We start from the raw sequence: 16,163 nt of genomic DNA, 5'->3' as shown, positions 1-16,163 counted from the left end.
ATATTTTGGTTTTCATCCCATGTAGTGTCTTTGCAAGTTTGAACATGAGTTTAAAATTGTCTCGGAGTGTGTATTTTTTTATATTCCTTTAGGGATACAAAAAAGAGATGTGTCTAAATGCTGATTGAGCCTTTCAGAGCATATGTTTTCTCAAACCTCATATCTTTGACACAATGTTGAGTTTAAATTATGATTCAAAAATCTTTTATGTCTATAACCAATCTATATACTGGGAATTTTTTCTTGGAGTTTGGGAGACAAGTAATTATTTTCTTATGTTGTAATATAATTATTACTTTGAATTAAATTTTGATGTTTTTCACCCTCTTTTGTTTTCAGCTGCTTCACATGCATGAGATCTTCCTTGATTGTCACTACAACTGGGAACTCATAATTTGGTGCATTTCACTAACTCTTTTTCTCTTAAGATTTATTACTCTTGGATCTGAAACCAGTAAAAAGTACAGCAATACCTCAATATTACTTACTGAGCAGGTGAGAATTTGTATAGACTTGTATTTTTGTATCTAAACAAGTCATTCATCTGGCAGGACTCAGGCATGCATTTTAGACATATTAAAATCATCTGGATTAGGGACTTAATTATGGTGTAGTGAAACAACACTTTGAGCCTGAAGTTCAATTTCTGTGAGAAGTGTGTGATTGTTTAAAAGTTGTATGGAACATTGAGATGGCTGTATCCCAGTTTCTTTTTAAGTGAGCGTGCTTAGAGATATCAGTATGTGTCATTTGATAGAATTAAAGATCTAACAGAACACAAACATAAAAAGTAGCTTTTAAATAGGAAAAAGAAACTTGAACTCTCAAAGTGTTGGATGGGAGAGTGAAAGATTTGAAAATGAACTCACCCTTTACAAAGTGGGTCACTGTTTCCAGTCCAGTAATTTTGACTGCTAGGGTGCTTGGATTACATATAGTCTCCTCTAGACTCCTTGGAAACTTTTTCTTTCAGTCATCTGTCGAGCTTGACTTTGGGTCTACGTGCTTTTCTTCTCAGGAATGTTCTAGTCGGCATTTGTACTGCAAACTTCCCTCTCTGCTCTGCCTGGCACTGCTGATAGTTTTCTGAGCTGAGCATGTTCAGTTAGTGTTAGGTAAGAAGCAATCTTTCTTCTGCCCAGAGAGGTTTCACACTGGTGCAAAAGACAGCATTCAGGATAAGGTCAATAGGCAGTTCAAGAAATCTTCACAGGTTTACTGCAGGAAATGTGTTCAAGTTGGAGAATAAAATCTTCCAAACTGAGACTCCCGAAGTCAGCATGTGATGCTTATGACAGGTGGTATAAATGACTGCATACGTATTTTGCTCAAAGAGAATTAATGCTGTCTTTACTAAAGATGCTGAAGCTAGACAGTGAGAAGACAGACTGCCTATTGACCTTGTCCTGAATGCTGTGTTTTGCACCAGTGGGAAAACTCGCAGAGTTCCTGAGCTTGGAGAGCTTTGCATTTATTCTATTGATCCTCAGAGTATGAATAGCCTAATGTCCCAGTGAAGTTTGTCCTCTGTTTCTGGAATGAAAAGGGAGGGAAATGTTGGGTATGAGGATTGGAAAAAAAATGCATGGACCAAGGCCAGAGAGAGAGAATGTCAAGCCTTTGTTTTGCTTTCATAGGTTTTTATACTATGCTCTTCATGAGAGTCAACATTTGAACACTTTAAGCCAGTGTGGACATTGAAAGAAACACTCTATGTCCCCAGAGTGCTATGTCATCAGACACCTAGCTTTGTATTGAATCCAGCTTGTCTTGTTATAAGTCATTTCCCTCAAAAAGGCCTGAGAGCTTTATGAAATGAAAACCAAAATACAATTCACAATTGTTTCTCAGAAAATGAAGAAGTTACATGTCCCCCTGGATAGAGCTCATTTTGGACTGGTTTCACATATTAGCTGGATACCACAGCCTGTTTACAGTGTTCTTGAGAGAGACCTCATGAAAGTCTGACATTTTGGCCTTTTATGAAAGGCCAAGCCCAAACAATTGACTGACGCTCAGTTGATCTAAAAAAAGCACATTTGAACTGGTGTCCTTGAAAATCACACACTAGCGTTATTAGGCTTACTGAGAAGAGAATGAAGCTTTAAAAGAAACAAAAAAACACCACTAAAAAAAAAAGAAAGGACAAACAAGCTTCAACCCCCAGATTCAATTTAAATGCTTCATGGATAAGATGAAATTGGAAATTCTACTTTCTGTCAGCAAAGTTTAAGCCACTTCTGTGTGCTTTATATTCAACCTATGAATTTCATGATTAGGAGTCATGATGGGAAACTAAAAGATCCATCCTTTTACATCAAGGGATTTTTTTGACTGTATCCTGTTTGCCTGTAATTTTTTTTCAAGTCCTTCTGAAAGTATTTTTAATTGGTCTTGTAAATTAAGTGCCTCAGTGGTTCCTTGTTGAGTAAAATACAATGTATGGTCTGATCAAAGTTGTCATCTTGCTAATTTCAAGTCTCAGAATAGATATGGTAGGTGGTTGTGCATATACACATTCAGACACCCCTCCTGATTCAAAATTTGCTACTCAATGTTGATTTTTTTTTTCATAAATTAATAAAATCTTAGCAACTGTTAAAATAGATTTGAACCTTCCTGGGGTGTATTACCTACCATTTTTATTCTTAGTTTATTCCTTTTTACAAACTCTTTAATTGTTGAAATCAGTAATTTTATATTTAAGGACTGGAATCTCTTTGCCACTAAAAGAATAATTTACTTTAAGATGAAATTGATAGTTTGGGAGCTCAATATGGCTTGGAATATATTAGGCATAAATTTTTATTTTTAACTTGTATAAGAAACTGTCATGGTTTAACCCAGCCAGCAGCTAAAAACAACCACAGAGCCATTCACGTGCTCCCGCCCCCCTCACCCCGCCACAGTGGTACAGGGGAGAGAATCGAAAAGAAAAAGGTAAAACTCATGGGGTGAGATAAAAACAGTTTAATAGGACAGAAGAGTATAATAATGATAAAAGAATATACAAAACAAGTGATAACCAGCACAATTGCTCACCAGCTGAAGCCAATGCTCAGATAGTTCCCAAGCTGCCCTGGCCTACGCTGCAGTTTATATATGGAGTATGACATCATATGGTATGGAATATCCTTTTGGCTAGTTTGGGTCAGTTGTACTGGCCGTGTCCCGTCCCAGCTTCTTGGGTGCCCCCAGCCTTCTTGTTGGCAGGGCAGCATGAGAAGCTGAAAAGTCCTTGACTGTTTGGCAACAACTGAAAACATCAGTGTGTTATCAACATTATTCTTATCCTAAATCTGAAACACAGCACTATACCAGCTGCTAAGAACAACATTAAGTCTATCCCAGCCAAAACCAGTACTGAAACTTACAGTGACATTTTTAGGGAGATCTGATAACATTCAGTTACTTTGTTTAGATGTCTGTGGTCATTATTTCAATAACCACCTTACAAGAAGGTGGTTAAATGTATCATAGCATCATATAGCATCACTTTCTTTCTGCAGCTTCACTTCTGTAGCTTGGTAAGAGTCTCTGTTATCTGAAGGACTATTTCAGCATATTGCTAAATTGTTCATTTTTTTATTTTGTTGAAGGTCGTCATCCTAAAAAGTTCAGAAGAAAGAACATAAAAAGTTCATGGCTTATCAAGATATTTTTCCTTTGATTTACTTCTGTTATGCAATAAAAACCCTAACTTTTGGCTGGTCTAAGATATCAAAGATAGGCCCTTTGAGAATGAAAGCTGATGTTCAGAATTGCCAGAAGGCCAAAAGAGAGCTAATTTGTATTCTTAACTAAACTTTCTCAGAAACAATGACCTAAAAAAGTCTGGATCACAGAAGGCTTGACAGGATCATAAAATCATAGAATGGTTTGGGCGGGAAGGGACCTCAAAGATCATCTAGTTCCAACCCCCCCTGCCATGGGCAGGGACACCCTCCACTAGACCAGGTTGCCCAAAGCCCCATCCAACCTGGCCCTAAACACTTCCAGGGAGGGGGCCTCCACAGCTTCTCTGGGCAACCTGTTCCAGTACCTCACCACCCTCACAGGGAAGAATGTCTTCCTAATAGCTAACCTAAATCTACCCTCCTTCAGCTTAAAGCCATTACCTCTTGTCCTATCACTCCATGCCCTTGTAAACAGTCCCTCTCCAGCTTTCTTGTAGGCCCCTTCAGGTACTGGAAGGCTGCTCTAAGGTCTCCCCAGAGCCTGCTCTTCTCCAGGCTGAACAACCCCAACTCCCTCAGCCTGTTGTCATAGGAGAGGAACTCCAGCCCTCTGGTCATCTTCGTGGCCTCCTCTGGACTCTCTCCAACAGCTCCATGTCTTTCTTGTGCTCACAAGTACTTTCTTGTACTGAGGATATACTGTTCTTCTACAGCAGTAGAGTGTTAAATAAATTTTCAGATATTTCAAGGCACTGGAAGGATTGATTTTTCTGCACTCAAGCTGCTCAGAAAGTACTCAATTATACTAAAATCTTTTAAAAGAAATTACACTTTAGCAGAATTATGTTTTAGCATTTCAGTCTATTCCATAACTTTTGGGAACTTGGGGAAATTTAAGGTCTGTATACTAGTATAAAACCTTTTGGAAATGAATTGACAAACCTCAGGCAATTATTGAATGAGGAAAAAGAAATAATGCAAACCTTACATATGTGGTGTTTCTTCTTGCCTAATTTGTAGATTATACTAAACTTTAAAGTTGTTGCTATAATAGTGTTGAATGTATTTTGGTTGATTATAAACCATTGTATTTTCCTATGGTACTGAGCCAGTATTGTTTCTCAAATATTAAAAAGGAAGCAAAAAAAAAAGTGTTTGCTTGCAGAAATGTCATTGCTATTCTATCATATGGCTGCTGAGTAATCACTTCATTTTATTAAGTATTTCCAAATGAATTCCTTTAAATTCTGAATAAGTGGTAATACTCGTATTTTATTTAAATCAGATAAACTTGTACTTGAAAATGGAGAAAAAGCCTAATAAGAAGGAGGAGCTGACACTAGTGAACAATGTTTTAAAACTTGCTACTAAGTTATTGAAGGTAAGAATTAAATTAGTATTACCTTATTATATATAACTAAGAAGCAGAATAGATTACTTAATGCTTTGGTTTAAATCTGCTCTGTAACTGTCACAGCGATGCTACTTGTTCATACACAACAGTCTGTTATGTTGCTGTCATTATGGATTACAAATTATTATTATATGCAATAAGTTTTATTCATTAAGAGTATATGAGCAGCATGAGAGAAGATACTTTGGGATGGATGGGAAATAAATGATGCAGTTTTGTCTGTTTGGAGTCTCTATATCTGTTTGTAGTAATAAGCTACTGGACGATTTGTATTCTTCCACAAAAGTAATTCCTCTTAAAAACTGTCAGTGGTTAGTGTTTCAAATTAAAACTGGATTATACTTGATGTCTTCTTTACTTACTGTCATAGAAGAATCCTTTTGAAAGACAGAGGGAAATTGTTACATAGTGAATAAGTTATGAGTTATAAGTGAATTAAAGATATGGATTTAATTTAATGTAATTTAAAATATTTAAGTCAGCTGTGCCCTTGAACTATTTGGCAGTTTGCTTTTGCATGGAATTTTGCTGATTAGTAGAAAAGTGTTTTGCTTATGCAATATTATCCTGTTTGCCAACTAACTATATTTGGTGGGTAGAAGATATTTCTTCATGTGAGAGAACATGAATTTTTTTATTACTTCCCATTTCTAGAATTCTGCAGAAGAAAAATCATATTACTTTCACTCATCTGGAGCTAGGGCATGGACATGCTTAGGGCTTTTTTAAACTTGTTGTTATTGTTGTTCTTATAAACAAACCAGTGGCTGAGATTCTCAGGAAGACATGTTTGATCCTGAATTGCCTCTGAGTTCTTCTGTTCTTTCAAATTCATGGATCTGTCATAATTTGGGAAGCAAGCTGTTTTGTTCTTTCACTTGTCTGGGAGCTTAATTCTTGCTCCAGAAATGTCTCATTCTCCTTCAGACTAAACGTTTCTCTAATCCAAAACTTACTCAAGGGTTACCTGAATGCCAAATAAGAGTGATAAATTCAACACTTGAACATTTTTTTTATTTTAGGTTTGGCTTTTATGAGCACATAAAATAAATTCCATCTAATATTCCTTATGTGCTTTTACACTAAAATTAACAATATATAACTTAGAATTGCATAAAGTGGGCTTTCAAAGAGGAAGCCAATCCTGACACTACAAAAAACAAATTTGTGACTTACCTCTCTGCCTCTTGGCATGGTGTTTCAGTGCTTAATCACTTCTGCAGTTGTGTAAACTATTTTTAAATTAAATATGTCTAGCTTCAGTTTTCACTATTTGGATCTTGTTGTACCTTCTGCTGTTATGGTAAAGTTCTTAGAGATGCTGCTGATTTGTTATTCTTGGGTTCGTAAGTAAGGTAACAACAGTATTTTGGTTTCTACTTCAAGGAATCAACTTCTTTATTTAGTCCAAGATAGAGTGGTCATGTAGAACAGTTCTCCAGGAATGGCTGGCAAATGTAAAAGTATTTCCTGCCCCCCCCCGATAAACGATAAATTTCCTTCAATTCCACACACCCCTCCCACCATGCTTGAACCCAACTGATACTGATTCTGTGTGCAGAGATCCCCAGCAGTAGAGGGAATGGCTGGATTATCATACAGTAAACCTGAACCATGTCTTTCAATGCCTCTACACCTTTCCTCTGCAGTCGGGAAAATTCATGCCTATTGAGGGAAACAACTGGGGATTTGGGTTTGTTTGGTGTGGTGGTTGGTGGTTTGGGTTTTTTTTGTTTGGTTGGTTTGGTTTTTTTTTTGATATAGCGGTGCTTTAAGACCTTGCTGCCTCATTCTACCACACCTTGAATTCTGGTCACTTACCCCTTTGATCCCTGTGTGCCAAGGAGCGCAGTTCTTCAGGTGAAGCTCAAGCTCTGTTTAATCCAGCCAGCTAGTAGCTAAGATGATGGAGTATTTGTTCTAGTCAGCTCAGTAATTCTCCCCACCAGCACACCTTTAACAGCATATGCAGTCCCCACATCTCTAAAAAAGTACGCAGCACTTTCCATGATAGGGCTGACAGAGTCAGCAAGGACTCAAAGCTGACAAATCAGCAGCTTGAGAGTTACGGTTCAGCGATACAGAGAGCTTGGCTAAGTCAGGTATTGTCTGTATTTCTTGGTACAAGAATAAGGGACTGCAAAGCTTTCAGGACCTGTTTTTGGAACGGATGAAAGGAAGTATTCTCTGTGCATCAGGTAGCAGACTTGTGCAGCTGTGGGTCAAAGGACACTGTGGATGCAGGAAGGTTATCTGGATTCAAGGAGAGACTGGACAAGTAGGCTGGACAAAGTACAATAGATTCATGGTATCTCATGAGTTGAAATGTTTGTGTACTGTGAGCACGTAGGTAGGGTGAGAAGTAGCTGCTGTTGGTGGCAGGATACTGATCAACACTTGATCTGATTCACTTCAGTGTTTGTCATGCTTTTCTCAGTTTAAAAAAGAAAAAAAAGTTCATGTTTTACTCTTTCCAGAAATGTATGGACTGACATGGTCTTCCCAACAGGGAACTTGGCTTTTGCAGCACAAATCCCAGACCCAGGCCATCACTTAGCTACTGTGAGAATGTGCCCAAAAGTGAGATGGGATTTCCAGGCTGCCTAGGATGAGCTTTAAATGAATTCTTGGTAGTTAGTGATCAACACAATTACATATTTCGTGTCCAGTAGCTAAATAGAGTTGGGTTTTTTTGTGGGGTTTTTTGTGGTTTTTTTTTTATTATTTGATTTTGGATATTTTTGATCCTTAAGCTTTTATTGAAGACTAAATTACGTTGAATATTCTTACTATTTTGTTACTCCCAAAATTAGTAATCTGAACCCAAAATCAAAAAACTTTTTCCTTAAAGAATTACTCTGTGGTTCTTCTCAGAATCATGTCTTTTATATCTTTTGTATTTGCAGCAGAGTTTTATACCACATTACATCTAAGTGAAAAAGTTGTTCATTTTTATTTCATTTCTTGTGAAAGAAGAATCAGAGCTTTGAAATTCTTCTTTATTAAAACGGGCGTTTATAAGGCCTTGTTCAAGGCCCAGGATGTAATGTGGGAGAGGGATGAAGATGGATTTAAAGCTAGAAAATGTAATTGACCAAAGCAGTGATAGTTTTTATAATACAACTATTTATATAATCCATCCTTGTATTTTAAAATTCTTTTTTTCTTCCTTTATTTGACATATTTCTAGGCCAGAAAAGTTTGGACTTTACGCACCAAGAATTGAAAACTGGTGAAATAGCCTCTTTGTTCAAGTTTTGTTGCAGACTAATTTTGGCTAGTTTTCTGATCCTTCCAATGAAAAAAAAAGTAAAATATTGGCAGTTAAATGGTTATTAGTATTTTTTTTCTTTATCTTCCTTTTCTGGCTATGATCATCAGTAATGGTTCCCAAAATTAATGGAAAAGGAAGGGAATTGCATTAGGAAAGACATTTTTGTTAATTTTTCATAGTAGCAAGGTAGCCTTCTGTCACTGTGGAAAATCTTTCTTTTCTTGTTTTTTGTGGTTCCACTGTCTGTTAGCTCTTTTGATACTGAAGGTGATTTCTGGAAAATCATAAGGAATTCTAAAATGATGGCACCTTGGTGCCAGGAAAACTGGCTTTCTATTTTCCTGACTCCATGAGCCAACTGGTAGATGCTCTAGATGGGTAGCCTCCAGTTTTTTGAAGGGTTATTTAGACACCATCAGTCAATAGTCAGTTAACATGATGGGTATTTTCTTGCGTTGTTTTTTGTATGTGGACGAATAGGAAAATGTTTTACTCCGTTGTGACTTGAAGACTTCCTAAACTATCTAAATATCACTCAATTCATATGTGAACAAAACCTCCTTTGTGTAATTTATGCTTTTTAATGATGTCATTGTTTTGCATTACTAGGAACTGGACAGTCCCTTTAGATTATATGGGCTTACAATGAATCCACTACTTTATAATATCACCCAAGTTGTGATCCTGTCAGCTGTTTCTGGTGTCATCAGTGACTTGCTGGGATTTAATCTAAAGGTAACTACTTGATAAGCATCCTTTTTTTTTTTTTTCACCATGGTGTTCAGAATGTTACGATAGATGGATCATACATTGTAGCCTAATGAATTCTTAACTGCATTCACTAGAAGATTTATTGTTTGAAAATGGTTATGAAATTTAAGCTATATCAGAAGAATAGTGATGTATTTTTCAAAGGAGCCCCTTTAATATTTTCTGTACTTTTATGGTTCTCTAACTTCATTTAGGACACATAATAACTAAGAATTCATAGACATAAATACAGAGACATGCATACACATGAGTACAGGAACTTATTTAACTGTTCTTCGTACCCCAGATCTGATTTCTCTCATGAATTCCTCACTGTTGACTTTGTGACTCTTTAAGGGATGCAGAAAGATGCAAGCGATTCTTGTCTTACACTGCAGTAAATTATTACAGGAGATACAGTATTACCATGACCACTCTTACACAGTGTCATTTCATCATGGCTGAAAGACTGTCTTGTTAGGTCCTACTCAAACTCTGGAAACCATTTCAAGATTGAGGTTATTAGGCACCTTAGTTTCCACAAGCTTGTAGCACAAAGCCATTAACTGGTCATTGAGTTTGCTTTCATCTATTTTCTTCCTATTAGAAGTAAAGGAATGTAAAATTGATTTTGTGTACCATAGAATATGCAGCAAATGCAATAAGAAAAAAATGTGGTGGTATTGCAGTTTTGGAAAATGGAAAACTGAGATGGGAAATAATGTTGATTTACTGCTCTAACTTTTCCAGCTCTGGAAGATCAAATCTTGACAATATATAAAGAAGATGAGATAACACAGTGTTACAGAAAAGCTCACTGATTGACAAAACTGCCTCAAAGCAGCCACTGAATCTGTATTTCAGATGCTACAACCTCTTCAAGGATGTTGTTTGGAAAATTGAAGTGTTTACATCTGACTGTCTTGTGCAATCTTTGTATTTATTTCATCTTCTCACTGTTTTATGTTCATTTTAGTTGACATTTATATTTTATTTTCAAACTTATTTGTTTAGTTTTGGAAAGGGTCAGATTTGGGAAGGGTCAAAAGCTGTGTGTCTGAGAACTTGAAATCCTGGAAATTGATTACACTAAATTACTATATCTGTTGTTAAAGCTGAAGTCGATGCTGAACTTTTTTAGTTACAGTAACGCTATATGGAAGTCATTTGATTTTTGATAGTGTGGTAAAATAGCTGAGAATATTTCATTTGCACCAATCATTTAGGAGGACAACATAACATCAGTAGATGTTTGGTTGCAACAGAAAAGTGAGACGCCTACAAAAAATAAAGTACTGACAATACAGTATGACAGGTAGCAGAAATATTTTATACTAGTGTTAGAAGCAAGTGGGAATTTTTAATATTTTGAGCAATTCCAGGATCTAAACTCATGTAGGCTGCAGTTTAAATATCCTGGGATATTAATAAGGTATTATATAACAAGTCAACAAGTGCTCTTTGATAACACTTTTATTAGAGCAATAATTGTAAATGGTTACCATGCTGTATGATATTTTGATAAAATTAAATAGTGTATTTATTTGAAATACTGGGCTGTTCTGCGCAGCTCTGACTGTGCATGCTCAATATGTGCACTTTTTATTGTTACTTTTAATGAGAAACTTATATATATATACATATAAATGTATATCAATTGGAATATATTATGGTGAACTACGGAGCAGTATATATTATATGTTGAAATGGAATATTTAAGCAAGCGAAAGATTTACTGGCGAAAGGAGTGCTATGAATGAGCATAAGATAGAGAGATGCTCTCCTCTTGTACACTATAGTATATGCCATTCATACCACATTGAAGTTTAAGAGCAGTTAAACACAGAAAACAAGTTTGTCCGGTGAGCAGCAGAGCTCCTGAAGCCTGACGTTCTGCAGATTTCTGTCTTCAGAGAAGCTCCTTTCCTCCTGTTCCTCCCCAGCAGAGGTCATTCCCTAGCGCTTTCCCAGCCTTGGCTTTCCCACCTCTCCCTCTGCCGTGTATCCCCGCTCCCACGTGGACCAGTGACATTGGACCCTGGTTCTTCAGTGTGATGGAAACAGATGTCCACCTCTGTAGAATTAAGTTACTTGGAACACCATTTCCATCTACAAATTATATTGGGAGGATTAATATCACCGGGTGCAAGTATTCGTACATTTTGTGTTTCTAAAGTAGTGGCTTCGTATTGAAAAATGACAAGTAATTAGGTGACGAGAGTCTGGACATTGCACTATGTTTGCTAAACTTCAGAATCTTGAAAGATTTGAAGTAATGTATCTTAAACTTATGTGGTATAAAAGTATTTTTATATATAAAGCAACACAAACAAGCATTTTGTATTTTATTTGCCTCTGTACTAATGTTTAATAATGACCAAAGTGCATTCTGGTTTTTGAAAGAATGTATTACTGGAGCTTTAAGAACATACTATATTTAGTTTCTCATGTGAAAACTTCAGCTGTATATGATCTGTTTCTTCTTTCTCTGTTGTTTGATGTTGGGATTGTTTTTAAAAATTAAGTGCATTTTATACACAGTTTTTTCCAAATTATGGTACAGACCTACACAGAACTTAATTTTGCACAAAATATATTTTAAGAAAAAAAAGTACAGCAGGAGTTCTATGGGTGATAAAAGATAAGGCTATTGCTTTTTACAGCCTGTCGCTATTACAAAACCGTTCTTTACTCTAGAATGGAAATATTTTTAGAAATGTAAAATGGTGACTATACAACTTTCATTACCTTTAAAAAAAAACAAACGGAGGGAGAGAAAACAATGCGGTTTCGGTTGAAGGTGAAATTAGTTGAACCATGTATACCTCAGCAACTAGCACTGAGCTGGGTTGTTGCACTAACAAATGGTGGCTTGGAGAGAGTAAAAGATTTGTGAAATGAAATTAAAAATAATAAAACCCTTTATTTGCTACCATTAGGTATATTCATTATGTTAAAAGTGGGAGAGGTTTATTCTCCATCCCTCAATATGGAAAATCCAGTATGAGAATAGAGGCAAGTAGAAATATGGCAGATCTTGCATGTTAACTGTTATTTTTTGCCACATGTTTTGTAACTGAAAGTGTGATCAGGCTTGGAATAAAGCTTTCTATGGTTGATGGTAAAAAAGAAAAAAAATTGCGGTGAGCTATATCTTTTAGTAATACCCAGCATATTTCTGAGTCTGCCTGTTTTGATTTAAATCCATATATTCTACTTAAAGCATATTTGGGAAAGAAATCCTGCACATGGAATGCAAATGATGGTTGTCAAAATTTGACTTCATTGCAAGAACACAAACTTTCAGACAGTTCTGCAAAGTAGTTAAATTTTATTAAGACTACTGTATTTGCAACTTCCAAATAACTGTTTCTATTAGAAAAATATTGAAAGAGAATTCAGTCCCATTTCACCAGGATTTAAGGGATTAATTTCAACCACCATTTTGACTGTTCCGTTATGTCACAAGATATACTTCCACGCAAAAATCAAAATACAAGCAAACTGAAGTACTTGTTGAAATCAAAGTTATATGTTTCAATAACATGTTATGGAATATTTGGACAGAATTAATGTGTAATAACATGTATTTTATCTATTTGTTTGCTGACTAGTGAGATATTTTTTTAACAGAAAAGTGTTCTATTAACACCTCTCAAACACCCATTTTTATTAGCTGAATTTTGCCTTTTCCAAAGCTTAATCTGTGGACTTCAGACATGTTCTGCTGGTGGTATCCCCATGACCACTGGGCAGTAGGCTATGCTCCACACTTGTGTTCCTTTGCTCACTGTCTAAACTTACTCCAAACGTAGGCTCTTTACAATTTAAAATGCCTTTTGATGGTCATGAAAGACACTACACGCATTGAGAAATTAACGTCTTCTGAGAGCCATTCTTTTTAACATCAGTCTTTAGGTGGCACCTTAGTGTGCCAGAATTCTCAGATCTTGCCAGGAAATGTTATGCATAGTGCAAGTTTCCTTAGTCCAGACCTCACCTGTGTCCAAGTACCTTCCAAAATAGTTACGGAGCTGAAGATGACCATTGCCTTGTTCCTTACTGGCTTCAGATCGTGTCCCATTTTTATCAATCCTGACCTTCTTAAAACCATCCCATCCAATAGAAAATCCAACATGGAATCTAAGCAGCTGTTGGTGTTGAGGCACAAATTCAGCATATGCTGAACATGTCCTCTGTCTTACACCGGTTCTTATGACGGGGAAAGCCTGGTACCTCCTAAACAGACAGTTCTGTTTCTACAGCTCATAGCATAGAGCTAAATTTACATGTATCTCCTGAGTGCCACATTTGGAATCTGAAGGGGTGCAAGACCTTTCAGGAAACCACAGAAGTGAGTTTTAAGAGCTTTTATCTCTGTGCTGCTTGCTTCATATATGATTGCAAGCCTATTTGTAAACCTACTGTTTCTGGTAGGCTCCAGTGAGCCATCCAGTGTGTAGATGACATGTATTGTAAGAAGAAATTTCTTGCAAAGTTACAATGTTACCTCAGCCTGGCACATGCCAGAATAGAACAGCATAAGTTAAAGTACAGCTGAAATGCAGAAAGATACTTTAATAGTTTGACTAGTCCTTCATGTTATCTTCTGTGCATGGGACCTTTAAGACTCTTTGGTAGATATCATATTTAGTAACTTCCAAAAGCTTCTCTGGATTGCGAGCACATTTCATTCCAGGTAATGCTTAAGAATATTACTCGTTCAAATTTCGAAGATCCATCTGTGGCATCCAGCAGTGTACAGCAGAGAGACTTGGTTTCTACAGATGGTGATAGTGGGTGGTTGCTGCTGTCTTTACTGGATACTTCAAACCCAAACGTGTCTGTTGGAGGGAAAAGGCTGCTGGTGCTGCGGTATACCCACTGCTGCCTCCTTAGGTAGAGTTTAGTTACCAGTTTCTCAGTAGTGAATTTGCTGCAACGTAAGAGAGGACTTTGGAGGAGAAGGAATGCATGATTTCTTTTTTCTTAGTCCATAGAGCAATCTCGGTTTTATTGCATGACTGCACAAAATATGTCGTATTGGTACAGGAGATGGGGAAGCAAACCTTTTAGTCATAAATAGCAACCAACAAACTGTATGGGGAAAGTAGTCATCTTTCTTCCAATGTCATTACTTGCAAGGTAGCGGAGGAAATAATCTTGAGAAGGTGCTCATGTTGTTTGGTTTGTTTGGTTTTTTAAACAAAACTACAACAGTCATCACTTGTACTGTGGCTTTCCTCTCAAATGCTGCCTTTTACCTTGTCAGTCTTGGGAAAATAATCAGTCCTTTCTGGACTGCTTTGCTGACGCTTTCTTTTCCTGAAAATCACCATCATCTTGTCATCTGTGATGGATGGAGCCAGGAGATGGCCCTTGAAGTTCCTGTAGGAGCTGTGTTCAGCCAGGGGACAATTTAGGCAATTCTGCTGGGCCCGGGGGAGTGTCTAGCCCGGGAGTCAGAGAGTGCTGCGAGACATCTGGAAGATATCTGTACTGCCAATATTCATGACTTGACTGATAAAGGTGTTTGTGGTAATGCCTGTCAGCTCTGCTCATTTTCTCTGCTCATTTTGCCCATTGCCTTGCTAATTGAGCAGATAGACCCCACTGGTGGCAGCAACCAAACAGTTCTCCTGGAAGGGAGAAACGTTCAAGGCTGCCGTGGGCAGTTTGATAAGGATAACTCGGGAAAGGAAGGGAGTGTGATTCCTCTGATATCTGGATCTACTGCACCCTGACCCACTTCTGGTGACAATTCTACTGTCAGAGTTGGATATCTTCTTCATTAAATATAAACCGTGAGCCCAGCATTGCCTGCGGCTTGGTGAAGAGAGATTTCCTCCTTACTGCCTCAAGCAGTCAGTCACTGCTAACCTTGAATCTGGTGTGTGGTTCATGTTCTCTAGATATACAGGCAGCCTTGAGAAAGGCCTTCTTGTGAAGCCTTCTCAGTAGGGACTCCAAGATCTTCCCCACAGTGTGCTTCTAGTTCCCTTGATTAGGATTGAGACAGAACTGGCGGTGGACGGTTCATTGATGATAACAGAAAACTACAGAAATCACCACAGAGGCTGCAGCTGTGAGTCTGATCCCTCATCACTTGGTCTTGCTGTGGATGCACGATGGTCATCTTGCAGGCTGAAGACTGTTGTTGACCTGTGGCTGTAGTTACTGTGGCTTACCCAAGTCACTTTGGGGAGGCTAAATCATGTGGAGAGATTGGTTCTTAAATGCAGAAGATCCCCATGTCCTGCAACCAGTCTCAAAGCTGGTCAGCTATTGCCACCAGGGGTTTGTCCTCTTCAGTCATTTTGATCCTCACAAATATGTACCCCACGGACTTTAATAGGTATGGGAAACTACAGACTATTGCTTAATGGATGTTTGGTATAGGGGATGTTCCATGTGAAGGAAAAACTGTCAACTATCTTCTGGCTGTGTCAGTAGTTGGATCTGCTTCTCCAGCCCCAGGCCAGCCCCTTGCAGAGAGCTCCTCTTGGGGCCAGTGGTGGAGCACACTGCTACCACCACAGCAGCCTGGATGCTTTGCCAGCTGTTCTGCACTTCAGCTGATATTATATCAGGTGTAATGCACACAGGGCTTTCTGTCAGAAGGTCTTGCTTTAATGCTGTCGTACCAAAGATGCAATGGAATTTTATCTAAGCAAGTACGTAAGACTGTGGATTTTAATTGTTATATATTAATGTAAAAGCTCGGGCCAGAATCTAAGTCCCATCTTGGGTTCATCAGGGAAAGTTTGCAGTGTGGCAATAGCAGTAAGTAGCAATGGGCAAAGAAAGCCATTTGGCTGGTGCTGACTGCGTTAACCGTCAGGTTGCCAGTAAGAGCTCGTCATCTGAGAACTTCCCACTGTTACCTTTGGTACGCGTCCTCATGGAGTATCTTAATTATGCAAGGATAAAATATGCACAGAGTTAGTTTAGATTAAATGTTGGACAGTCAGTAAGTAACGTGTTAAAAATAACTCTCCCAGAGTATTATGAAATAATATAAAATGAATTTTAAAAATTTATATATTTT

General features: G+C 37.6%; 1 protein-coding gene across 4 annotated transcripts in view; it reads left to right on the top strand.

Moving 5' to 3' along the window:
• PHTF2 (putative homeodomain transcription factor 2) overlaps window positions 1-11,445 on the top strand; it is a 71,557-nt gene extending 60,112 nt beyond the window's left edge. For all 4 annotated transcript variants that reach the window (XM_054840292.1, XM_054840310.1, XM_054840300.1 and 1 more), the window contains 4 exons: window positions 340-495; window positions 4,963-5,058; window positions 8,975-9,100; window positions 9,866-11,445. In XM_054840292.1, coding sequence (XP_054696267.1) covers window positions 340-495; window positions 4,963-5,058; window positions 8,975-9,100; window positions 9,866-9,886 — 399 coding nt within the window. In that variant the 3' untranslated portion in view covers window positions 9,887-11,445. The remainder of the gene's footprint in view (window positions 1-339; window positions 496-4,962; window positions 5,059-8,974; window positions 9,101-9,865) is intronic.
• The last annotated feature ends 4,718 nt before the right edge of the window (window positions 11,446-16,163 follow it).

Source organism: Grus americana, chromosome 1 (genome assembly GCF_028858705.1).
Source record: "Grus americana isolate bGruAme1 chromosome 1, bGruAme1.mat, whole genome shotgun sequence".
Lineage (NCBI taxonomy): Eukaryota > Metazoa > Chordata > Aves > Gruiformes > Gruidae > Grus > Grus americana.
The sequence above is the reverse complement of the archived record's forward strand: the minus strand, read 5'-3'. Positions and strand labels throughout refer to the sequence as shown.